Genomic DNA, 27,343 nt, shown 5'->3' on the forward strand with positions numbered 1-27,343 from the left:
ACTAAAACTGGAGAGTGCAAAAACTGGTGCAGCTGTCCATGGTAGTCAATCAGCATCTTACTTTAACTTGCTCAATTAAGCTTTGACAAAAAACTGGAACCTGATTGGCTACCATGCACACCCAAACCAGATATTGCTCTCTCCAGTTTTACTAGATCAACATCAGTGTGTTTGTGTGTGTGTGTGTGTTGTTTGTGTGTGATTCTAGTTCACAGAATAGCTGGAGGGCATCTCAGAGGAATGAGAAAATGACTTAAGCTACCAAACACCCATCCGAGGAATGAGGAAATCACCCAGCTAGAGATTACCTACCACACAACCATCAGATTACATCAGATTGGATGCAACATTTGCATTTGCCTGCATGTGTCCTGCCAGCTAGATTTTGGGTGAGTCTCCTCTTTTGGTGGTTGGTGCTAAGAGACTGTGAGAGGGTGTTTGCACGAACCATAGAAGTAATATTGCCTTGTTTGGCTAGCCTGTCACTGATAGTGAGAGCAGTGTGCATGAATCCTGTGTGCCAGGTCTACTTCAGAGCTGAGTGTACTGACCAAAGGTGCCAGGATAAAGGTTTCCTACAAGCCTGTAATTTCTTGATGTTAGCAGAATACATATTCGAAGTGCACGTTGTATTGTTTATTTCTGCTACCATTGTTTGCATTGGGAGAAACTTGGGGTTCTAGTGATAATTGGACATACTGGTTGACCTCCAAACACGAGTAACCAGCAGCAATACCCCATTGACCATGTGGCTTCCTCTTCCCTGCATTTATTCAGTAACCCCCTGATCAGTGACTTGCTTTATTAGACATACAATACCAATATGGGTGACAGGGGATTTAAAAGGTTAACCTATAATCACACCTTCATATCATGTCTATGTAAGATGTCTCAGCAACAAAACCTGGATCTGAAGCTCTACTTCAATGTTTATAGAATGAGAAAGATATTAGAATAAGTTATTAGAGAAGGTTGTTCTAATATGAATTAAATGTCCTCCTTTACACCTCCTTTGAACCATCCAAAATGTGCACTCTCTTCAGTGGGGATATGTTTGAGAGCTTGTTGAAGCTGTTGGTTCTCCACCTTGTGCATGCTGTCGGTTTCCTGCTGTGAATTGTTTATAAAGCAGTTGTCTTTCTACCACACATCAGTGCCTACCTGGTAATCAGATCTGAACATACACCTTTCACAGAGAAAATACGTCTGGGTGAACTAGCGAACCTGTGCTTTGCCAAGACTATTTCCATCAAACCACTAACCTCTTCCTTTTGAGTGCTTGATATGCCCTTGACATAGAAAGACTGTATTTTATTGACTGCAGGTTACCGATGATTTATGACCACCAATATGAGGAGGATCCAATAGAGATCCCACTTATGTATATCAGCACAGGCAATTCTGGGGTAAGACTGATGTCAGTGCTCTAATTAGAAATTGTTGTAGTTCTTTATTAGGGTAGAACCTGGTACGGAAGTGTAGTCCTTTGTTATAAGGACAGTAACATCTCAGGGATTCTTGTCCTGTATGTGTTAAAATAAGAAGGTTTCTGGCTTTGAAAATCAACACAAGATGGTACCTTACACCTTATCTGTTGGCTATGTCATATCCTGATTGCTCCCCCTTATGCTGTAGAGCAGCCTCTCTCAAACTTTTCAACGCAGGGGAACCCTTGACATAACTTTCCGGTCTCAGGTAACCCCTGCTAAAAAGGACTTTAGCTACAATTCATGATACATTAGTGATAGTCAGAGGTAAGAATGCTCCTTACACGTGTGGTCATTGGAAAGAATTACCCCCTTACAGATAGCTAAAAGATCAATGGTGTCAGTGGAAACTTACCTGAGAGGCAAAAATTACTCATTGCTCAAGGAACTCCTGGCAACCTCTGGAGGAACCCTAGGGTTCCACAGAACCCTGGTTGAGAAACCCTGCTGTAGTGGATGTGGCTCGACGGGTAACTGGTTTCACATATTGTGGTCTCGTAGGAGTATTTGCAGTTTCTGGAGGAAAATATTCCAAAGTTTGTCAGATATCTCAGGCATTCTTCCTACCATCACAAGAAACTGGAAAAAAAGGGCTAGCTCCTAATCTGTCAGAAGCTATGCATACTACATACCAACAATACTCATATGAAAGATTACTTGCTGTACAATCTGACACATTGCCTGCCTTTGAGAATATAATGGTATAATTGGTATAAAGCCTGATTTATGCCTATTAATATTGCACTTGATAGGTCTCCTCTTTACGACTGTAATTACATCCCAGACTATCTTGTACATAATGCTACCTTAGCTATTTTTTTTGCTTGAGTAATACCTTGTACTATTGCTTTATTGCCTTAGGATAGAACTTGGAGAAAAGAACACATATGTCATAATGACTCGCTGTATTGTATAATGTACATCAGATGTAATTAATGTCATAGCATAGTTATGGTGGCTATGTCCCCATTTATCTATGTGCAGATTCTTGTATTGGCTAACAAAAAAAAAATTAAACACTATTGAGAAGAAAAAAAAATAATAAGCAGGTTTCCATAAACTCCAGCTCATACTGATGAGAGGGAACCTGTGCTTCAGTGAAAAGCAAACATCCTACAAGGGTTGATTGAGGAGGTTTGTTTTGCACCCTACAGAGAAGCACCCCATACATTTACTTCTTTGAATTCTGTGACACATAGTTACATAGTTAATCTGGTTGAAAAAAGTCCATCCAGTTCAACCAACCGAGGAAAAAAAAAGCACACAAAAAACACACACACACTACACACTATCCATTATTCACGGTTGATCCAGAGGAAGGCAAAACACCCCCAGTAAAGTGCTCCAGTGGGGGGAAAAAATTCCCTCCTGATTCCCCGAGAGGCTTTCACTATGCGTGCCTTCTGAACTACATAGGTGCTGAGATGAGTTTCAGGAGGTGAAGTCAGCACAGGAATCCTGGTTTGCTGGCGGTGAGGTACCATGGGGTCGTCCTTAAAAATCGAAAGTAAATAGCAGAGAAGAAGCTGCAAAGTATGCAGGGATCTGGCAAGTTGTTGAGATAAATGGCCAGCAAACAGACAGAACACACAAATTGAAAGGAGATTTACCAAGTACTGGATTGTCAATTACAGCCATTGTTTGTATTGCTTAACAATGATGATGTTAAAAAGTGAAAGGGTACACTGTGACCATAGATCTCCTTTATATGAACCTCTTCACTAGTTCACTTGAAACCTAACCCAATCTTCCCTTCACTCCAAATAGTAAATGTAGGCCAAGGTGGCCCAACCAACTATTTAAAGTGAAAGGAAAGATGGAATTAGGCTTTACATTGGGATTAGATGGAATATAGGCCTCAAATCCAATATGGTTGATGGTGGAACAAATAACAAGGTCAGCTTTATTGGCAAGCCTGCAGAAGATATTACTGTCTTTGGTGTAATATAACTTGTTCTGCCCAAGAACTACATGATCTCAGAAGATGGTGTGAGCAGCAAATAAACAGTGCCAATATACTTTATGAGAATGCAGTTCCACTGTTCTACCTCCTCTTCTTGGTGGCACTATTCTCTACTCATTTATTTCCATGGATGGTATAGCTCACAGGAACATCTCTACTCCACATTCATAACAGGAGCTTGCTCTACCTCCTCATATGCCACTCAGGAGTTTTACAGCCAGCCATACCTTGCCGAGGTTGCCATTCTGTCAAGTCAGAAACCATTATGATGTTCTCTTCTTTAGCACACAAGGGACTTTACCTCCCTGATTTTGTGACATCTAAAGGGTGTTTCATGGATCATTCTCAACTTCTCCTTGACTTGCCCCAGCCTTTGATTGGAAAATGAAAGCAGAGGCTGCTCAGTGATGAGCTCATCTCCCTATCATTTTGCTTTTTCCTCCTATTAGAATGCTTCTTGTCAGCACATGAACTGGCTGTCCCCTTGCAATTGGCTGGTGCCAATCTAAATGCAGGTACATACAATACAGCATTTAACCCCTCACCTACAGGGCACTTATACCTCTTCCTGCCCAGGTAAATTTTCAGCTTTCAGCGCTGTGGCACTTTGAATGACAATTGCGTGGTCATGCAACACTGTATCCATATGACATTTTTATCATTTTTTTGAGACAGATAGAGATTTCTTTTGGTGGTATATATTCACCTCTGTGTTTTTTTATTTTTTGCTAAACAAACCAAAAGCCACTGAAAATTTTGAAAAAAACGTTTTTTCTTAGTTTTTGTTAAAAATTTGTAAATAAAGGATTTTTCTCCTTCACTGATGTGCGCTAATGAGGCTGCAGTGATGGGCACTGATAGGCTGCACTGATGGACACTGATAGGTGGCCCTGATGGGCACTGATGAGGAGGCACTGGTAGGTGGCACTGATGGGCATTGACAGGCATCACTGATGGGCACTGAAAGGCAGCACTCATAAATGGCACTGATAGGTGGCACCGATAGGTGGCATTGATAGGCAGCACTGACTGGCACTGTTAGGTGGCACTGACTGGCACTGATATGCACACTGACTGGCTCTGATTGGTGGCACTGATAGGTAGCACTGACTGGCATTGATAGGTGGCACTGATCGGTAATACTGAAAGGCAGCTCAGATGGGCACTGATATGTGGCATTGATGTGCACTGGTAGGAATTGATATGTGGCTCTGATGGGCACTGGCAGGTGGTATTGATGAGCACTGACAGCTGGCACTGATGGACGCTGACAGGTGGCACTGCTGGGGCTACACTGATCATCAGTGCCCTGATGATCGGTGTAGATGTCCCCTCTGTGTAAAGCCGATTACCGGCTTACCGATTGACAGCTCGCGAGGAGAGAAATGCCGATAACTGGCATTTCCCTATGTACATGTGATCAGCTGTGATTGGACATAACATAAAATAGTGCAGCGCTGTAAAAAATGAAAAAAAAGACAAAAAAGTAGTCCACTAAAAGTCTATGACATATAAACGTATCCAGTGTCAGATGTGGATTCAGAATAGGTGATCCGTGTGGAAATGGCTGGAAAACGCACTCACCAGAAGTAAGACACATAAACGCAGTGTGTATGTAAAACTCAAGGATCTTCAATCCAGAGGGAAGTAAAGCTGATCCGATTACAGGAATGGTGAATCCCTCCTCCGCAGGTGCAGCAACCGATCTTCCTTAACACGATTAGATGTAGAATTCCAAGACCAAGGTTCTGCAAGCAAAAGCTCCTCAAGGGAGTTTTAGGGAAGGACACCCATAGTGAAGTAGGTAATAAAAGGCAGCTTTATTCACAATAATGATATCCAATTCAAAGCAGGCAGGTATCATACAGATGTGTCAGCAAGACAACTAACCCTGATACTTTGAATAGTGGCCGCCGGGCCTCCACGTGGCACCGGCGGCGTAGCGTCTCGACGTCCAGGCTCCTCCTTACGCGTTACGTGCGCACGCACATCTTCAGAGGTATGGTTCCATACCTCTGAAGATGTGCGTGCGCACGTAACGCGTAAGGAGGAGCCTGGACGTCGAGACGCTACGCCGCCGGTGCCACGTGGAGGCCCGGCGGCCACTATTCAAAGTATCAGGGTTAGTTGTCTTGCTGACACATCTGTATGATACCTGCCTGCTTTGAATTGGATATCATTATTGTGAATAAAGCTGCCTTTTATTACCTACTTCACTATGGGTGTCCTTCCCTAAAACTCCCTTGAGGAGCTTTTGCTTGCAGAACCTTGGTCTTGGATTTCTACATCTAATCGTGTTAAGGAAGATCGGTTGCTGCACCTGCGGAGGAGGGATTCACCATTCCTGTAATCGGATCAGCTTTACTTCCCTCTGGATTGAAGATCCTTGAGTTTTACATACACACTGCGTTTATGTGTCTTACTTCTGGTGAGTGCGTTTTCCAGCCATTTCCACACGGATCACCTATTCTGAATCCACATCTGACACTGGATACGTTTATATGTCATAGACTTTTAGTGGACTACTTTTTTGTCATTTTGTCATTTTTTTCAGCGCTGCACTATTTTATGTTATTGCTTTTAAGTGTTATTGGTTGCTTAGAGTGCCTAGCCGCTTTCAGGATTAGCGCTCACTGCTGTTTCTTCTTATTCATGTGATTGGACATAGCTGATCACATGACCGAGCCAACATCTTCGGCTCTTTCCTTTGATCGGTGATCCGCCATGTACGAGGGACACAGCGCACCACCGATCACCACGCTGTGCGCTCCCAGAGTTGCGCATGCACGGTTAGAATGGGAGGTCTTCAAATGACGTCCTCCCAGAACGAGAGAACCGCCTTTCACCTGTCATTACCTTATATGGCAGGCGGGAGGCGGTTAAAAATACATTTAATGATGTATAAATTGTAGAGGTTATGAAAAATGGCCCTCCCCAAACAGGATATTGTGCTACACCTGTACCTTCGTTAAGTGGAAGAGAGGTTGATAATAAAGTTGGCAGTGCCGCTACCCAGGACAGGGCCTGAACAAAGGGGATTTCCATCCCAGGAAATAACTAGTAATATAATTTAAAGTAAGTGGAGGCAGAAAAACTAGTGCAACCAGCATATAACATTAACCAGAAGTATATAGATGCACACCAGTGTGGAAATAGTACAGGCTTTTATAAGAAAAGATTAACCACTTTCATCCACCCTATAGCAGTTTTACTGCTACAGGGCAGCATTCCTGTGCAAAATCACATAAATATATGGGATTTTGCACTTCCGCCACATGGGGGCATGTGCGCACCGCCGTGGAAATCTTCTGTCAGATCACAAATTGATCTACAAGTCCCTGAGAGCAGTCGGTCAGGGAAGAAGAACAGGGCTGTGGCTATGTTTACATAGCCATAGCTTTGTTGTGACAGGAGGGAGCCATGAATTGTGTCTCTCCACAGAGCTGAGAACACGATCCATCACTTCCCCTAGTAAAAACTCCACCTAGTGTACACCAAGCGCATAACTAGGCACACACCTAACCCTTTGATCACACTAGATGTTAACCCCTTCCCAATCAGTGTCATTAGTACAGTATCAGTGCATATTTTTAGCACTGATCACTGTATTAGTGACACTGGTTCCCACAAAGTGTAGCGGGACATGTCTAACTGACAACTGACAAGTCGCTGATCACCGCCATTACTAGCATAAAAAGAAAAAAAAAAAAGATTCCTGTATGTGTACCATAGTTTGTAGATGCTATAAATTTTGCGCAAACTAATCAATGTACAATTATTGGGATTTTTTTTTTACCAACAATATGTAGCAGAATAGATTTTGGCCTAAATATATGAAGAAACTTGATTTTTAACATTTTTTTTGCCATATGTTATTTATAGCAGAAAATAAATTATATATATATTTTTAAAATTGTACATTTTTTTTTGTTTATAGTGCAAAAAGTAAAATACCACCAAAAGAAAGCTCTATTTGTGGGAAAAAAGGACATACATTTCATTGCGCCGTATCGCAAAAAATAGTCTGGTCAGGAAGGGGGGGGGGGGGTAAATCTTCTGGAGGGCAAGTGGTTAATAATAGTACATACATCCAATGTACAAACCAAAGGGTCCAACAAGAGTCCTTGTGCATTGTGCACATATACTGGGCACATATACCAGATGAATGTTGCAGGAAGGATCAGTTACAGGGGCCCCTGAAGATGACCAAGTTGTAGAGCTTATCTTGGTGAAGACATGAAGACAATATCTGCAATTATGCGGAGATCCTGTTGTCCAACTTGCAAGGAATGGAGATTCTCACTGGCAGGAGCTGTGGTGTGGCATTGGAACTCAGAGTCAGCCTACTACTCTACTAATAACAATAGGACAGAGATAAATCTGTCATAAAGATTTTGATATACAGTGAAGAAGCTACGGTCAGCTGTGGCTAAACTATTAGAACACAAGGATACTTGCCTAATAGACTCTGCATCTGGTTTGGGTGAAAATACAGCAGAAGCCCCATGTGACTCAGTTCTCTGTCTATCTTTCCACCTCTTCCTTCTGGGGCTTCTAAAGTCAGCCTCCAGAGACAGGAAGTGATGTACATATGTAATCTCTGTGAACATCAAGCAACAAGGCCATTTACAAGCAGTATAGGGCAGCAGGTCCTTAGATGTGGTGGATACATTAGTTTACTATTTAAAATCTTTTTTTTTAAACTTGTGATCCTACCAGTAACCTGTCCTGGGGTGCAGGGGCATATTTATTCAAGTAAGTTGGTGCAGCGCTAAATAGTAATACACTTTAATATACACGATATCATGCTATTTCAAACATATGTGGATACGTGGTATTACCTTAAGGTGATTATTAGTGATATAATTAGTTCAATATGATTGTGTGGATCATGAAGAGATCACAATTCCAGGTGTGTGGACGTCCTGATCCGGGAGTGACAACAGGTGCAAACCAAACGAATGGATGAAAAACGCATGATGTGCGTTTAAAATGCACAATATTTAATGCTGCATCACCAGGCCATGGATAGGTCATCAGGTCTCGGGTCAGGATACCATACGAATCACCAGGGGCATGTTTGCCTAGGGCAACATTTTTCAGGGGGCAGCTGATTTTTGTGTTGCCTAGGGCAGTGCAAAAACAAAATACACCACTCCCAGGATGTCAATATTCACTAGCTACTGTAAACTGTGTCTATGGAAAAGCAGTGTGGTCACCCTAGCCTATGCTCCTTGTTTGGATTACAACCACCTGTCCCTCTCATCTCATTATATAAGATGTGCCATTTAAAAAGATAGCTTGGAAAGCTGAAAACATTGTTTGAGATTTAACTTACAGAGGTTCCGACCATTCTTTACTGTATCCAAAGCAAAACATGTATTTTTATATTAAGATCCTTCTCCTAATACAGAGGCTTAGTAAAATACTACCGCACTGTTGTGGTGATACATTTGGGAAGACAAAAAAAATCCTGGTTTTAACTTTCCAAACATCCTTTTTCTATTTCAGATTTCATCATGTCAGATCCTGCGGGTGAAGGTGTACCTCATACCTATGAGGCTATAAGGATCAACACTCCTTCATTCCCATCTGCAGTCCCATCCACAGTCCCATACGCAGTCCCAGTGTTGAATATGCCTGCAGCAGCTTTTTTGCAGAGCGTCGGTCCTCCGCCCCCCATGTACTACATCCCTCCCACAACCCAGACAAGTACTGTCCCCACTGTGGTACCACAATGGCATCTCGCCACTATCATACCCCAAAATACAGACCCATCTTTACCATTTTTTCAAACATTTCTGAAGGGTAAACCAAAGGCTCTGGGAGTAAGTATTAAAGGTAACCATGCATGGACAGTTTAGTCATACCACAAGCTCAGGAAATTATGAGAACTTCATCTAAAAGCATACATGTCCTTTTGCAATAGACAATATGATGTATAGGGAGAGAGTGGAAATAGAGATACAGGTCGATTTTTGGAGATACAGGACCCTGTGCTGACACACAGTGCACCTGTATCTCAGTTGACTTGACAGTACCCCCAACAGGTGTCTCACTGTCAGTCAGCAGCTGCCCATACCCAATACATAGATGGGGAAAGTACTTCCCCACTCACTGAGTGTGAGGTCAGTCTGCTTACTAAGAGGAAGGAGGACAATGGGGGGGGGGGCATACGGTCCCAGGAGCATGGAAAAAAACATAAAAATAAAAGTAAATAAAAACTGTGTTACAAAAGTGATAGAGGTTACTTTTAAAATGCCTTTTTAATATTAAATTGGCTTGTGTAGCATTGTGTTCACAAATACACTATATTGTCAAAAGTAGTGGTCGGCCTGCCTTTCCACACACATGAACTTCAATGGCATTCCAGTCTTAGTCCGTAGGGTTCAATATTGAGTTGGCCTGCGCCTTGTTGCTATAACAGCTTCAACTCTTCTGGGAAGGCCGTCCACAAGGTTTAGGAGGGTGTCTATGGGAAGGTTGGACCATTCTTCCAGAAGTGCATTTGAGAGGTCAGGCACTGATGTCGGACGAGAAGGCCTGGCTCGCAGTCTCTGCTCTAATTCATCCCAAAGGTGTTCTATGGGGTTGAGGTCAGGACTCTGTGCAGGCCAGTCAAGTTCCTCTACCCCAAACTGGCTCCTCCATGTCTTTATGGACCTCGCTTTGTGTACTGGTGCGCAGTCATGTTGGAACAGGAAGGGGCCATCCCCAAACTCTTCCCACAAAGTTGGGAGCATGAAATTGTCCAAAATGTCTTGGTATGCTGATGCTTTAAGAGTTCCCTTAACTGGAACTAGGGGGCTAAGCCCAACCCCTGAAAAACAATCCCACACCATAATCCCTCCTCCAGCAAACTTTACACTTGGCACAATGCAGTCAGGCAAGTACGGTTCTCCTAGCAGCTGCCAAACCCAGACACATCCATCGGAATGCCAGACAGAGAAGCGTGATTGGTCACTCCAGAGAACACGTCTCCACTGCTCTAGAGTCCAATGGTGGCGTGCTTTACACCACTGCATCTGATGTTTTGTATTGCACTTGGTGATGTAAGGCTTGGATGCAGCTGCTCGGCCATGGAAACCCATTCCATGAAGCTCTCTATGCACGGTTGTTGTGCTAATCTGAAGGCCACATGAAGTTCGGAGGTCTTTAGCTATTGACTCTGCAGACAGTTGGGGACTTCTGTGCATTGTGAGCTTCAGCATGCGCTGACCCCGCTCTGTCATGTGACGTGGCCTACCACTTGGTGGCTGAGTTGCTGTTGTTCCCAGTTGCTTCCACTTTGTTATAATCCCACTAACAGTTGAGCATGGAATATTTAGTAGCCAGGAAATGTCACGGATGGACTTATTGCACAGGTGACAACCTATCACAGGACCACGCTTGGAGTCACTGAGCTCCTGAGAGCGACCCTTTCTTTCACAAATGTTTGTAGAAGCAGTCTGCATGTCTAGGGGCTTGATTTTATACACCTGTGGCCATGGAGGGGATTGGAACACCTGAATCCAATGATTTGGAGGACTGGACCAATACGTTTGGCAATATAGTGTACTTTAAGCATCAAAAAATGCCCCAAAGATGCTGCAAGCAGTTTTTACACCACACTGCAAGTGCAATGCCTCAGTGTGAAAACATACATAAATATACATTCACATACATAGGGAAGCATTTTTCTTGAGCTTTTCAGACGCGCTTTTTAACTCACAAATGCTTCAAAAACCCCTCAGTGTGAACGTAGCCTTATAATTGCTAAAGCTGATTACACTTAGGAGTGGGGCAAATGGTTTTAGCAAACTAAAAAAAAAAATGTTTCAGTTTTTTGCTTCAGTTGAGTTCATAGTGTTTTACCCACTTTTTGTCTATGTGTGTTTTCCATGTAATCCATAATTCAGCACAACAAATATATTTTCTTTAAGGGCGTGAACTATGCATTGAAAACCATGTAACCTACTTTCTATGCCTTTTGGATGCAGAAAAATGTACTGGAATGCATGTAGTGTTAACTGGCCCCTAAAGCAGGGAATATTCTGACTCCAGTTCTAATATTGACTGATCCCTTCCTGAGTCTTCTATGCCTGGCCAGAATATAGCAGAGATAATCAAATAGATGAACTCACCAAACATCCACCAATATCTTCATTGTATGCAAAAGGTTCAGACAAACAATGTGATTTAGTAGATGTCGACACTGAAGTGTTTAAAATGGTCACAATGAATATTTTCTTTCCCTAGCCTCAATGGGTGCCTTGCAGGAACAGTACAGGAGCAATTACAGAAAATTACATGTTGTTAAAACAATGACCACAAAGTGGCAGGATCAGGGGCGGACTGACAACTCATGGGGCCCCCGGGCAATAGGGGATCATGGGGCCCCTGTCTCCTCACCCACACTCAAACCACACCCGAAAAATCCTATGAAAGGTATCAGGGGCGTCTCATGGGGTCACTTACTGACCCCGGGCCTTCTGGCAGTGCTCAAGTTTCTGAATGGTCAGTCCGCCCCTGGGCAGGATAAACATTAACAATTAACCACTTCCCCTCCAGAAGGTTTTTCCCCCTTCATGACCAGGCTATTTTTTGCTATTCAGCACTGAGCTACTTTAACTGGCAATTGTGAGGTCATGCAACATGGTACACAAATTAAATGTATATAATTTTTTTCACGCAAATAGACCTTTCTTTTTTTTTTTTTTTTTTTGCTTTTGATCACCACTGGGTTTTTAATTGTTGCTATATAAATGAAAAAAGCCCGACATTTAAAAAAAAAAACAAAACTACTTTGTCTTTGGCAAAAAAAAAAATCCCAGTAAGTGTATATTAATTGGTTTTTGTGAAAGTTATAATGTCTACAACAAATACATTTGAAAATCAATCAGTTCTCATGTACTGACAGCCAATCTCATTTCTTGAGGCCCTCATAATGCCAGGACAATGCAAATTCCCCCTAAATGGCCCCTTTTTGGAAATTAGATGGTGTAAAGTATTTAGTAAGATGCATGGCTTTTTTTTTTTAAGTTGTAATTTTTGTCACAGTTTTTTGGAAAATAAAGAAATTAAATATTTTTTTTCAAAACATTTTTATTTTTTTTTTTACACACCATCACCAGTGCAGTACAGCATCATCATATGACTGGTGCGGTGGTGATCAGGGATACTGACCAGTGACAGAATGTTGAAAGAAAAAGTAAATTTCCTATTTCTGTGTCTTTTTAAATTGCAATTCGTGTTTGTGTATAAATTGAGTTTGTTAGCTCTCACGCGGTTGCACTGAGCAGGCTAGATACTGAGCCATGGAAAAAAGAAAATAACTGTCAAAAGACCTGCATAACAAGGTAATGGAACTTTATAAAGATGGAAAATAATATAGACATAATCCTTTTTTGTGGCATTGGATCAGTAAAGGCTTATTTTTGTTCAAGTATCGTCGTATTGTGCTCCCTGATACAACCCAGTCATTTTTGGTGACGTACTCCCGAAGTAAAATCATGTCTCAAGGGATGCAGACCCTTACACTTTCCACATTAGAACCCTGAAAGTGGAGCAGCTAATTGATAATTATAAAATCACTCTCATTCATTTTAACATGGCCACAGACAAACAGCTATTTATTCAGAATAGCAAAAGGTAGGAATCTGCTGCAATGTACATAGATCACCCAGAGGGGAATGTTTTTCTCTCAACAAAAGTGGAGGTACTCTTTAACAAAGGAAACAACATAGGCTATATACATACAGTAGATGAAATTACATTGCCATTTAACCACTTTACGAAAGACAGCTATAGCACAGTTGACCAGTTCTGGGAGGGCGTCATAAGACGTCCTCTCAGAATGTGCCCCCCCGGCTGATCACATGGCTAGGTAAAAGGCCAATCACAGTGGCCTTTTACCACATGATCAGCTGTGTGCAATGATCACAGAGTAAAAACAGTTGCCGGTTATCGGCAGCACTTTCCTCACACTGTCACAGAGTGAGGAAAGTACTGCTGATAACTGGCAAATGAGTAGAGCAGATCGGCACTGATTATCAGTGCCATCCACCAGTGCCACCAATCAGTGCCCAGCAGTACCACCCACCAGTGCCCAGCAATGCCGCCCATCAGTGCCAATAATTGCTGCATATCAGTGCAGCATCATCAGTGCCTCCTCATCAGTGCTGCCTATCAGTGCCCATCAGTGCTGCCTATCAGTGCCACCTCATCCGTTCTCATCAGTGCGGCCTATCAGTGCCACCCATCAGTGCCCAGCAATGCCACCCATCAGTGCAAAGTAGTGCCGGCCATCAGTGCGGCCTATTAGTGCCCATCAATGCTGCCTGTCAGTGCCAAGAATTGCTGCATATCAGTGCATCATCAGCTGTGCCTCCTCATCAATGCCCACCAGTGACACCTCATCAGTGCCCATCAGTGATGCCTATCAGTGCTGCCTCATCAAGTGAAGGAGAACAATTACCTGTTTGCAAAATGTTATACGAGAAACAAAGAAAAACTTTTTCCCTTCAAATTGATTGCTTTTTTTTGTTTATAGTGCAAAAAATAAAAATCCCCAGTGGTGATTAAATACCACCAAAAGAAAGCTCTATTTGTGTGAAAAAAATGTCATATGGGTACAGTGTTGCATGACTGCACAATTGTCTTTCAAAGTGCGACAATGCTAAAAGCTGAAAATTGGCCTGGGCAGAAAGAGGGTAAAAGTAGGCAAGTGGTTAACTGGAGGCAGCACAGGACACATTTCTAAATTTTGGAGCTGCCTCATTCTTCCTTCCAGCATTTTAACAGGCAGCGCCAACTATTGAGGAACATGGGAACTACCGCTCAGTGCTGCCTCCTTTTTGCACCAATTGGAGGAGCAGGGTTTTCTGATCAAGATATGGTTTTTAACCGAAAAAGGAAAAAAAAAAAAAAATGGAGCTGCCTCCTTTTTGCTCCAAATGTTTCAACTGGCAGGAAACAACTGACTCCCGACTCCCAAGTCGAAAAGTCAGATTCAGAGAAAATTGAGTAGGAGAAGGCTTAGACCCTCTATCAGTTTGTTCTTACTAATAGAAGCTAAAACACCTTTAATGAATAAAATTAGTAACACTAAAACACACAATTTAGTACCTTGATCAAGGACCTGGCCACAGCTGAAGTTGCTGGACAAATGTCCAATAGGCCTGAGGCACAAAGAGACATTATGATTGGGGAGGAAAGTTCTAGATGACGTTGAATATCATTCTGCCAGGAAATGAGGTAGACTCTATCTGACTTTCTGCAGCTTCTAATGCACACGGTGATAATTTAACAATGTGTAGTGAAATCAATTTAAGTACAGAAGAGGAGCCTCAATGACTATGCTAGACAATGTACCTGTTGTTGTTTCCTCTCATGAGATTTCTGGTATAGTTTTCACTTTCTTCCACTAAATGTCCCCATGTATCCTTAGTTCACTAATTGGAATCAGTTCAGGAGAAGTACTTCCCTTTTGTTCTGTCTTCTAAAGAAGATGTCAGGCCTGGCGCCAGTGTATTCTTTGCCATGGATTCTGAGTCCCAACTTGGAGGAGCCTGTGTCTGATTGGACACATGGGTCTCTTGAGATTTAGGTTGATTTTGGTATCCTCCTCTGTCCTCCCCCTTTTTTTTAGTGTTAGTTGGTTTAGTTCCAGCTAGACCCTCCCCAAATCTTCTATGTTCCCTCAGGCAGTGTTAGTACCTTGCAGAGACTGGGCTTAGGAAAGTCATTGTCTTCCTACACTTCAAAAAACTGGAAATACATCCTGTGTACTACAATTTGCTGAAGTAAAATTGTGCTGGATTCAAATTCTGTATGTTATTGAAGAGTTTAGCTGCCTGTGGATAGTGCCAAGTCAGTAGGTGACAGCAGGTCTGGACAGACTAGGTCTAAAGAGGTTTATCAATGCAAAAAGTGGCATTTCAATAAGAACAATCCGAGACTGAAAAACCTGTCAAGGTTACTTGAAAGAAATCTAAAGTTTTTGTTAATTGACAACACAAGGCCAGAATACACCAGAGATGTGCTAGAGATTGGTTTCTGAACAAGGTGAAAAGGAATAGGCCAACACTGGGCTAGATATAATGCTGTACAGGGATCCTACCAAATGCCACATCAGATTCAAATTATTCTCTTTTAGTATGACCGGAAAAAAATTAAAAAAGTTCTCTGAGGAACTTGAACTTGGCTACAAAGAATTCCCATCTGGGTTCAATCATCAACCAAACAAATCTATTCATCTATCTCTGGTGGAACATGCAACATCAATGGCACTTAGCAAAGTATTGTTCAAAGCTGCATCAAAACTAATTAAGCCTTGTTCTTTTCCCCTTCAGATTCTGGTCCTTGTGGCAGCCATCCTGGAGATTGGTCTTGGCATTGCATTGATTTTCACTACCTTTAATATCACGCTTCCAAGTGGCATTCCGTTTTGGGGTCCTGTGTTTGTAAGTAACGTTACAATTTGCTGTTTGAAATGTGTAATAACTTGGTGCACCGGCCTGCAGGACCACTTATTGGCCAATCATAGATCAATGTTCACCACTGTAGCTGGGTAGGTTTAAATCAATGTGAGATGTTGTTGACCATTGCCATTCGATCATCGGGACAGGAAATTGCATTTAAATCTTCCTCAATAAGACAGAATAGCCAGAAAAAGTTTTATCTCTTTCCTATGCTATCCAAAAAGAAAGTTTTCCTGGAGTTCCACTTAAGAAGGTCATAAGTGAAAAATTTGCCATTTATGCACAAGTGCTTCAACAGATTAAGCCCTTGTTGTGTGATGAATGCCAATATACAGGCTAAGCCTTCCAACATGGATTGGTTTTGTCTCTAACAGTTGGATATCTGTGTGTTTCAGGACAGAGCTATTGACAAAACTTTAAACAATTGGTGGGTTGGCAGCTGGTGCACAATGACTGCAGTATATAGGAAGGCCTAGAGCATCCTTTCCCAACATTTTAACCCCTGAGGAACCCTTTAATAATTTTCAGATCTTGTGGAACCCTTGCTCAAACCATTGATAGCCAGCGGGAAAAATGTCCCTTATACTGGTGACCAAGCCTCCCTTACAGATACAGCCAACTTCCGCCTGGCAGTACTAGGGTTGTCAGTTCAAATCCCAACCACTGCACCACCTGCCTGGAGTTTGCATGTTCTCCCTGTGCCTGCGTGGGTTTCCTCTGGGTACTCCGGTTTCCTCCCACACTCCAAAGACATGCTGGTAGGTTAATTGGCTCCTGTCTAAATTGTCCCTAGTATGTGTATATATGAATGTACGTTAGGGACTTTAGATTGTACGCCCCTTGAGGGTTAGGGACTGATGTGAATGTACAATATATATGTAAAACACTGTGTAAATTGACAGAGCTATATAAGTATGTGAAATAAATAATAAATAAAAATGATTGGTGTCATACTACTGATTCTGCCAAGTGGTTTTGGCCCCGGAACTAAGCACACACCAACAGATGGGAGGTCAGTTTGCTCAAAGAACCAAAAATTTCTTGAGGAACCCTAGGGTTTCACCAAACACTGGTTGAAAATGGCTGGACTAATGAGTTTATTTCAAGGGTAAGTTTAGGTTAGGGGATTTATACTCTGATATAGGGTTTTACTGATTTAAGGCAAAGTGATGAATACTTTTTAAAGCCCACCTCTTCTACTACCAATACTTACCATTCTTGTTGGATCTGTAGGTAGGTAGGACTGTGTAGGCTCATTGTAGACATGTGCATTTAATTTAGTTACGAATCAAAATTCGGACAACATTTTCATTATTCGGAGATTTGCTTGTATCCGAATTTCTGAATCACAATAGTAAACAAATTTCAAAGAGTCCAAAATCAATGATAACAAAATGAATTATCTGAATTCGAATAGAATGGAAAAGAATAGAACAGAATAGAATAGAAAGAATACAGCCATCTTCCGAAATGTGAATTTTAAATAGAATAGATTTTTTTTATGGTTAAACTGGATGGACTTTTGTCTTTTTTCAGCCAGACTAATTATGTAACTATGTAAGAATATAATAAAATAGAAAGAATATAGCCATCTTCCAAAATTTCAATTTTAGAATAGAAAAAATATAGAAAGAATCAATGAAAAAATAGTGAATATACAAAACAAATTCCAGAAATGCATCAAACATAATGAATATGACAAAACAAAATTATTAACTTAATGAACGAATCCGGAACTAAACATATTTTTCCTTTGTGCTCATCTCTAGCTCATTGTCAGCCTTTGTTGGAGATTGCATAGGGTTCAGGACCTTTTCCATGTTCTCATGAAACAAAGTCGGGGAATGGCATTTGACAGGTGAGGTGTGAGGAACTACATCACAGGAGGAATAGGAGAGGATCACATTATTATTATTATTATACAGTATTTATAAAGTGCCAATAGTTCGCTCAGCGCTGTACATTACAGAGGGGGACAGAACATGTGACAGAACAATACCAATACAATGCAAAACATGAGGGGATTGAGGGCCCTGCTCTTTGGAGCTTACAATCTAGGAGGGAGGGGATAGTGGTACAGGAGGAGATAGCTGTGGGGGATGGAGTGGTAGGAAGAGTGGAGGAGGTCGGCAGGTTAGCAGGGGGTGGGGTAGGCTTCCCTGAAGAGGTGGGTTTTCAGGGTGCACCTAAAGGAGAGGAGAGTAGGTGATGATAATCTGATGGGTTGGGGCAGGGAGTTCCAGAGGATGGGTGACACCCTGGAGAAGTCCTGGAGGCGGGCATGGGAGGAGGAGACCAGGGAACTAGAGAGAAGGAGGTCTTGTGTGGAGTGGAGTGTGCGTGCTGGGTGGTACTTGGATATTAGGTTGGTGATGTAGTTCGGGGCAGTATGGTGGACAGCTTTGTACGTCAGTGTTAGGATTTTGAATTTGATCCATTGCGCAATCGGAAGCCAGTGGAGGGATTGGCATAGGGGGGTGGTGGAGACAGAGCGGTTGGAAAGGTGAATGAGTCTGGCAGCCATATTCAGGATCGACTGAAGCGGGGATAGCCAGCGGCGAGGCAGGCCAGTGAGGAGGGAGTTGCAGTAGTCGAGTCGTGATATGATGAGGGAGTGGATGAGCTGTTTAGTGGTTTCTGGAGTTAGGAACGTGCGGATTTTGGCAATGTTGCGGAGGTGGAGTCTGCACAAGTTTGTTAAAGATTGGACTTGGGGCTGAAAGGATAGGTTGGAGTCCAGAATGACACCAAGTACTCTGGCCTGCGGGGAGGGTTTGATGGTAGCGTTGTTCGATGTGATAGAGAAGTCAATGGGGGGTGGGGTCCGGGCTGGGGGAAGACAAGAAACTCTGTTTTGGAGAGGTTCAGTTTAAGGAAGTGGAGCGACATCCAGTCTCATATGTCGCTCAGCAGGTGTGTGATTCGGGCGGAGACCGAGAGGGTGAGGTGGGGGGTTGAGAGATAGATTTGTGTGTCGTCGGCATAGAGGTGGTAGTTGAAGCCGTGAGAGTGTATGAGTTGGCCAAGGGAGGAGGTATAGATGGAGAAGAGAAGGGGCCCGAGGACAGAGCCTTGATGGACCCCAACAGAGAGGGGTAGTGAGAGGGAGGTGGTGGCATTATAGGTAACGCTGAAAGAGCGTTGTGACGGGTAGGATGAGAGCCAGGAGAGAGCAGAATCTCTGAGGCCGAGGGAGTGTAGTTTTTTGAGGAGGAGGGGGTGGTCGACTGTGTCGAAGGCCGCAGAGAGGTCAAGGAGTAGGAGCACTGAATAGTGGCCATTAGCTTTGGCGGTTAGCAGGTCGTTGGAGAGTTTGAGTAAGGCAGTTTCGGTGGAGTGTAGGGGACGGAAGCCGGACTGTAGGGGATCGAGGAGGTTGTTGTCGTTGAGGTGAGAGCATAGGCGGGTGTAGACTAGGCGCTCGAGGAGTTTAGATGTAAATGGGAGCAGGGAGATGGGTCTGAGGTTGTTCGGGTCATTGGGGTCCAGGGAGGGCTTTTTAAGTATGGGGGTGATGTGTGCATGTTTCAGAGGGGAGGAGAAAGTGCCGGAGGAGAGGGAGAGATTGAAGATGTGGGTGAGGGAGCTTAGGATGGAGGGGGAGGGAGGTCGTAGGAGTTGTGAGGGGATAGGGTCGAGGGGGCAGGTGGTGAGGTGGGCATCAGAGAGGATCTTGGAGACTTCCTCGATGGTAGTAAGGTCAAAGGTGCAGAGTGTTGGGGGAGCTTCAGTATGAGGAATGTAGGGTGGGGTGGAAGAGGAGGTCAGAGCAGTGGTGGGGCCAAGGGAGAGGGGTGATGAGGGGGTAGCTGAGTGAGGGGGAAGGGGGTTGGAGAGAGTTTGAGCAGCGACGAAGTCCCTGCGGGTTATGCAAGGGGGAGGGGGGATGAGGGGGTAGCTGTGTGAGAGGGGACGGGTTGAGAGGGCATGTGAGTTGCGGCATTGTCCTTGCGAATTGTGTCAATCTTGTTTTTGAAGTGATTGGCAATCTCAAGGGTGGTGAGTGAGGTGCTGGGTGGAGGTGGGGGTGGCGAGAGTAGAGAGTTGAAGGTGGAGAAGAGTCGGCGAGGATTGGAGGAGAGGGCCTTGATGAGGGTCAGGAAGTAGGCTTGTTTGGCAGCATGGAGGGAGGAGGTGTAGGTGTGGAAGGCAGATTTGTAGAGGGTGAAGGCTTGTTGGGATTTGGTTTTGCGACTGTGTCGTTTGAGGGTTTTGGTGTGATCAGTCTGCCAGGGCTGGAGCGGTCGGGGTCTGATGTTGCGTGTGGTTAAAGGCGCTAGTGAGTCAAGGGCTGTTGAGAGCGCGATGTTGTAGGCGGTCATATCCAAGTCAGGGCAGGACAGGGGGAGGATGCGGTCGTGGAGTTGATCAGCTGCAAAGTGGAGGGAGGCAGGGTTAAGGTTGCGGAGGTAACGGCTGGTAGTATTGTGACATTTGGAGGGGTAGGCGTTGGAGGACGAGGAGATAGAGAAGGTAATCAGGTTGTGGTCAGAGAGAGGGAAGGGGGTGTTAGTGAGGTTGTGGGGAGCGCAGCGGTTGGAGAAGACAAGATCAAGGATATTACCGTCAGAGTGGGTGGTGGATTGTATGCACTGTGCAAGTGCAAAGGAGGAGGTTAAGTGGAGGAGACGGGCTTTGTCCGGGTTGTCGAGGTTGACAGGGATGTTGAAATCCCCAAGGATGATGGTGGGTAGCTTAGAGGAGAGGAAGAAGGGTAGCCAGGAGGAGAAGTCATCCAGGAAGCGGGGTATGGATCCAGGAGGCCGGTATATCACAGCAATCTTCAGGGGGGTTGGGGAGAATAGTCGGACGCAGTGGGCCTCGAAGGAGGAGATGGATAGGGAGGGGGGGTTTGGGAGGACTCGGAAGGTGCTCTGCGGTGACAGGAGCAGACCAACCCCACCACCTTTACGGCCCTTGGGCCTGGGTGAGTGGGTCCAGGTGCGACCTCCGTAGGAGTGCAGCAGGGGAGGTAGAGTCAGTGGGCTGGATCCAGGTTTCCGTAATCGCCAGGAGGTTGAGGGAACGGGAAACAAAGAGGTCGTGGATGGCGGTAAGCTTGTTGCACACCGATCGGGCGTTCAGGAGTGCACATGAAAACGGGGGGGGGGATTTTAGGGAGCAGGGGGACAGATACTAAGTTGCGGGGGTTGCAGCGGGACGTGGAGGTGGGAGGGTGTTGTGCGGGTGAGGGAGGTGGTGGAGGGCCAGGATTCGGGGAGATGTCCCCCGCGGTTATGAGGAGGAGAAGGGTGAGAAAGGTGGTATGGGGGGCGGGATGTGCAGGAGCGTGAGAAACTACTAGTGGAGGTGTTCGGGTCAGTGGGAGAGTGGAGTAATAGGAGGAGGTGGTGGGTGCCGTAGAGGGGTGAAGGAAGCAGTGAGCACACAATATACAATTGTTCGGGAGGAGCAGAGGGATATAGTGAATGGATATTGGGAACGGAGGAGAGGAAAATGAGAAGGAGGAGTGGAAGAGGCATTTTGGGGAGGTGAAGAGAGCAATAGTAGGGAGATGATAGCAATGAGGGGGAGATGTACAAGTTTTGGGGTAGAGCAGAGGGGTAAAGAAATGAGATTTGGGAACAGCATAGAAGAGGGGACGTATTATATAAAAAGGTACACGGAGTGGGACTCAGGTATGTAAGAGATGTTTCCCAGGGTGTTTGCTTGCAGTCTGTCCAGCGTGCAGTAGAGTTTCTTGTTGTTGTTGTGTCTTCCTGCTGCTTAAGTTCTCCTGCTTTAGTTCAACTGCTGTGTTTAACTGCTTCGCACTCCTTCAAAGCCGCACTCAATCATAAGCAGCACCCCCATCAGAGATCTCCCCCCATGAGCTGATCTAAATTTATAGGGAGATGCTCAAATGAGCATTCAACTCCGCCCTAATTAGAAGCTGATAAGGCTCACATGAATAGTGGGGGATGTTTCTTAGGAACCAGGCTACAGTCATAAACCTGAGTGCACCTAGAGGTGAGGACTGGTCAACATATACACAAATATAAATACACCATTTGTTCAGAATTTAACAGGAGTCAATGCGTTTTTGAGTTAAGAGTGGAGGTAGGAGAAAGATGCATTTACCTAGGAGGAAAGCAGCAGGAGTCAATGCGTTTTTGAGTTGAGTGGAGGTAGGAGAAAGATGCATTTACCTGTGAAAGTAGAGAAGGCATAATTAGATTGCTGTGTTTAACTGCTTCGCACTCGTTCAAAGCCGCACTCAATCATAAGCAGCACCCCCATCAGAGACTGTGCCCCCCATCAGACATGCTAACCCATACCCGTGGGGAATGAGGCAGTGGGGGACTACATGGAAGACAAACATCTAAGAAGGCCCAAATGGGCAAAATGTCATAGATACTTTAATGTTAGGGTCTGCTTTACCAGGGTTATATAAATAATGAAAGTTTGTTTTAATTTTTTTCTATAGTTTAGGATAGAGCGGAGAGGTATCAGAACACCTGTCAGGTTCCTCCTGCTGTATGTTTCCGCATTAAGGAAATTCCCTTACCCTCTCCTGAGAATAGGAGATTAAGGGGGAAATATGGCCAACATGTATAAATACATAGGTGGCCCATTTAGTGAACTTTGTAATGAACTGAAGATGAATAACTCAACACTAAGAAAAAGGGGGCAGTCTTTACGTCTGGAGGAAAAGAGATTCAGCCTCCAAATATGGATAGGCCTCTTCACAGTAAGAGATGTGTGAAAATGTGGAATAGTCTACCTCAAAAACTAGTTCTGGCCAGCTCAGTAGAATGTTTTATAAAATATCTGGATGCTTTCCTAAATGTACTAAAAAGTATCCATTTACATCAGGCTACCATTGATCTGTCATGTTTGCATCTGGAAAAATGGAAAAGGACAGCGTCTTTTTCAATTTTTTTTCCAGAGCTGGATGGACTCGGAGGTAGGAGGGTGTAAATGGACATCGATTTCTTTGAGGAAACATTTCCTAATTCCAAATCTTAGATGGCACTATGGTATCATACATGGCATGTATATCAAAAGGTCATACTGTTGCTTATCCTTATGTAGAGCTACTCTCGTAGGAGCTTCAGGAATATTGTCCAGGTTTTCCCCACATAGGCCCATTCACATGTTTCTTCGATGACCAGTTGTTTTTGTCATTTTTATTTTTGGAGAATCTAAATAGGGTTGAGAGAATTAGGTGGGATACTCCAAAAATACACACAGTTGAGGACTTTAGGTATTCTTTGGTATAAGCTATGATGAAGCCTGTGCTTGAAGCAAACAGTAGACTTCAGCTTTAAGACAGCAGTAGTAGTAGCAGACTAAAGCTACCCTTCAGGAAGAAAATTAAGAGGACAAAACTCTTTGGAAAACACCATCCAGTGTCCCCTTTAGACCCACAGCTGACTCCCTAGCACCAGAGGGGTTTTAGCAGCAAAAAGTCTCTAAGATACTTTCAGAGGAATCTGTGACAGACCCAACCAGGACGGGGCTTTCGGAAGGGAATAGAGGCTCACCTTCTACCCACTGATTATGGCCCATGGAGAGAGCAGTCCATTCTCTAATAATGGACAATAATGTGATGAACTCTGTGAGTGGAGCTTGAATTCATTATCTGTGTAAAGACAATAAAGCTTTCCTTCTGGAGTGGATGGAAATGTGTAATATGAATCTTGTACAGGTTAATGGCCCTCCTGCAGACTGGGTTGGAGAAGCTGCTCGGCTTGGGACAGAAATATTTATCTACAATCTCCCTCAAGAAATCTTTTTCAGACGAGTTTTGTCTTATGAGGGACAGATTATACAAGTGTAAGCAAACACCTGAAAGTGTGTAATGTACTTTATGGGGTGGGGCCCTGGCCTGTCTGGGTGCTTGGCTGTTAATTAGCTTACTGTTAATAAGGTCACTGTTAGCTGTTGGCTGTACTGTTTACCTTTTGCACTGTTTAGGATAATATGATCAAGTTCTTATCTAATCAGTGTGTGATGTTTATCTCAATATGTAATATTTGTTTTCATTGTTCGTGTGGGGACTGCCCCTATTTCTAAAGTATATAAAAATCTGTATCTCTGTTCAATAAAGAGTTCCAGTTTTGCACCTAAGCTAGTGTCACCTAGTCTTGGGTGAGATATCCAGCTTTAATACCTTGGTCCTGTGTCCCAGCAGCTAGGAATCAGTTCTCTGGTGAAATCACCAAATTGGGTGACAGTTGCCTGGGAGGGCAGCATGCCCCCTCCTGGCTGGACCAATCCAATACAGGAAAGAAAGAACTCAGTGTGTTCACTGAATATATACAGTTACCCAGCATGCCATTAGAGCCTTTCTCTCTGGGATAGGTTGGGACTGTATCAATATCCATGCTGCCCAGGGGCGGACTGACCATTTGGAAACTCGGGTACTGCCCGAGGGCCCAGGGTCAGTAGGGAGCCCCATGAGATGCCCCTGGTACCTTTTTCATAGCCTTTTTTGAGTTTGGGCAAGGACACAGGGGCCCCATGATCCCCTATTGCCCGGGGGCCCCATGAGTTGTCAGTCCGCCCCTGATGCTGCCATCTGCATAGCTCCACACCTATTATCCAGAAGCTTCTCAAGCTTTCTGAATGCAGAGGGAGCAATCAGGCTGGCACCAGCTGAACACACAGAGCAGACCTAACTAGAACACAGCAACACTGATTACAGAGTGCAAGTTTTGCTTTTACCGAACAACAATTACAACTATGTGGTCTATCAAAATACAAACAAATCTATCTATCTAAACCTAGCACCTATCTAGGAGGATGCTATACTTCTTGCCAAAAGTATTGAGATGCTTGTCTTTACACGCACATGAACTTTAATGGCCTCCCAGTCTTAGTCCGTAGCGTTCAATATTGAATTGACCCACCCTTTGCAGCTATAACAGCTTCAACTCTTCTGGGAAGGCTGTCTGCAAGGTTTAGGAGTGTGTGTATGGGAATGTTTGACCATTCTTCCAAAAGCTCATTTGTGGGGTCAGGCACTGATGTCAGATGAGAAGGCTTGGCTCTCAGTCTCCACTCTAATTCATCCCAAAGATGTTCTAATCAGGTTGAGGTTAGGACTCTGTGCAGGCCACTCAAGTTCTTCCAAACCAAAATCGCTCATCCACGTCTTTATGGACCTTGCTTGGTGCACTGGTGTGCAGTCATGTTGGAACAGGAAGGGGCCATCCCAAAACTGTTCCCACAAAGTTGAGAGCATTAAATTGTTCAAAACGTCTTGGTATGCTGATGGCTTAAGAGTTATCTTCACTGGAAATAAGGGGCCATGCCCAACCACTGAAAAACAACCCCACACTATAATCCCCCCTCCACCAAACTTTACACTTGACACAATGCAATTAGGCAAGTCCTCTTCTCCTGACAACCACCAAACCCAGACAAGTCCATTGGATTGTCAGAAAGAGAAGCGTGATTCGTCACTCCAGAGAACAAATCTCTACTGGCGGCATGCTTTACACCACGGCATCCAACACTTTGGATTGCACTTGGTGATATAAGGCTTGGATGCAGCTGCTCGGCCATGGAAACCCATTCTATGAAGATATCTACACATTGTTGTTGTGCTCATCTGAAGGCCACACAAAGTTTGGAGGTCTTTAGCTATTGACTCTGCAGACAGTTGGAACTTCTGCGCACTGTGCGCTTCAGCATGCGCTGATCCCTCTCTGTCTTTTTACGTGGCTTACCACTTGGTGGTTGAGTTGTTGTTTTTCCAGTTGCTTCCACTTTGTTATAATACCACTTGCAGTTGACCATGGAATATTTAGTAGTAAGGAAATGTCCCTGATGGACTTATTGCACAGGTGACAACCTATCACGGTACCACACTTGAATTCACTGAGCTCATGAGAGCAACTCATTCTTTCACAAATGGTTGTAGAAGCAGTCTGCATGCCTAGGTGCTTGATTTTATATACCCGTAGTCATGGAGGTGATTGGAACACCTGAATCCAATGATTTGGAGGGTTGGCCCAATACTTTAGGCAATATAGTGTAGCTTGGGCCCAGTGCTGGGGAAAAGCTCCTCTAAATACAATGGAAATAGCTACAAAATGTAAAAATTGCCTGACCAATCATTTAAATTTTTCCATATACCACAACAGTATCTATTTCTCAATTAGAAGACATTGAAACGAGTCATGTAAAGCCATTGTTTCAATGGAATTTTTTTGAACGATGTTCCTACAAAAAACTGATGAAAGACAACAGATGTATTTTAAGTCTAAAAAAAAAAAAAAATACTGGATATAAAATATATATTTATACTGATGAAACACATGATCTAATGGGGAATTTGTGGCATGAGTTATGATGTAATAGCTAACAAAGTTTACACCAAAAGAGAAGAATTATAGAAGCCAAAAGCAATTTGCAGTGTCTTGAAAAAGTATTCCTATCCCTTAAAAATGTTCCACATGTTGTCATGTTACAACCAAAAACATAAATGTATTTTATTGGGATTTTATGTGATAGATCAACACAAAGCAGCACATAATTGTGAAGTGCAAGGAAAATGATAAATGGTTTTCAAAATTTTTAACAAATAAATATCTGAAAAGTAGTGGTGCAACGAAATGAAAATTCTGGTGTCGAAACCGAAACATCAAGATATATATTTTTCAAACTTAACTTTTGTGGAAAGAAATGCACTTTGATTTAAAAAAACAAAAACAAAACCATATGTACCCCAATTTTTTGTAAAATATGAAAGATGTTACGCCGAGTAAATAGATACCAAACATGTCATGCTTTAAAACTCCATATGCTCATGGAAAGGCGTCAAACTACGGTACTTAAAAATCTCCATGGGTGACACTTTAAAAATTTCTACAGATAATTCAGTTTAAAGTCACAGAGGAGGTGTAGTGCTAGAATTATTGCTCTTGCTCAGATTCGTGGCGATACCTCACATGTGTGGTTTGAACATCATTTACATATGTGGGCGTGGCCTACATATGCATTCACCACTATGCGAGAGCATGGTAGAGGGTGGAGGCACCGTAAAAACTTTTTAAAAATGTATTTATTTATTACACTGTTCCTTAAAATTTGTTCCTAAAAATTTGATTTTTATTTAGGTACAACTTGCTAGTACTGGGTTGGACCCCCTTTTTGCCTTCAAAACTGTCTTAATTATTTATGGCATAGATTCAACAAGGTGTTGGAAACATTCCTCAGAGATTTTTGTCTATATTGAAATGATAGGATCACGCAGTTGCTGCAGATTTAACGGCTGCACATCCATGATGCGAATCTCTCGTTCCACCACATCAGAATGGTGCTCTATTGGACTGAGATCTGGTGACTGTGGAGGCCATTGGAGTACAGTGATCTCATTGTCATGTTCAAGAAACCAGTTTGAAATGATTTGAGCTTTGTGACATGGTGCATTGGAAGTAGCCATCAGAAGATGGGCACACTGGCACCCGGTGTTGTCTTCT

At 43.5% G+C, this 27,343-nt stretch overlaps 1 protein-coding gene across 1 annotated transcript in view; it reads left to right on the top strand.

Annotated features, from left to right (window-relative positions):
• Positions 1 to 249: 249 nt before the first annotated feature.
• The window catches only part of LOC149453973 (membrane-spanning 4-domains subfamily A member 8-like), a 64,514-nt gene continuing 37,420 nt past the window's right edge, over positions 250 to 27,343 (top strand). The window contains exons 1-3 of the mRNA XM_089687987.1: positions 250 to 389; positions 8,962 to 9,278; positions 15,783 to 15,893. Coding sequence (XP_089544113.1) covers positions 8,970 to 9,278; positions 15,783 to 15,893 — 420 coding nt within the window. The 5' untranslated portion in view covers positions 250 to 389; positions 8,962 to 8,969. The remainder of the gene's footprint in view (positions 390 to 8,961; positions 9,279 to 15,782; positions 15,894 to 27,343) is intronic.

This window comes from Staurois parvus, unplaced genomic scaffold, assembly GCF_062004578.1.
Source record: "Staurois parvus isolate SC_StPar_1 unplaced genomic scaffold, SC_StPar_1.0 ptg000443l, whole genome shotgun sequence".
NCBI lineage: Eukaryota > Metazoa > Chordata > Amphibia > Anura > Ranidae > Staurois > Staurois parvus.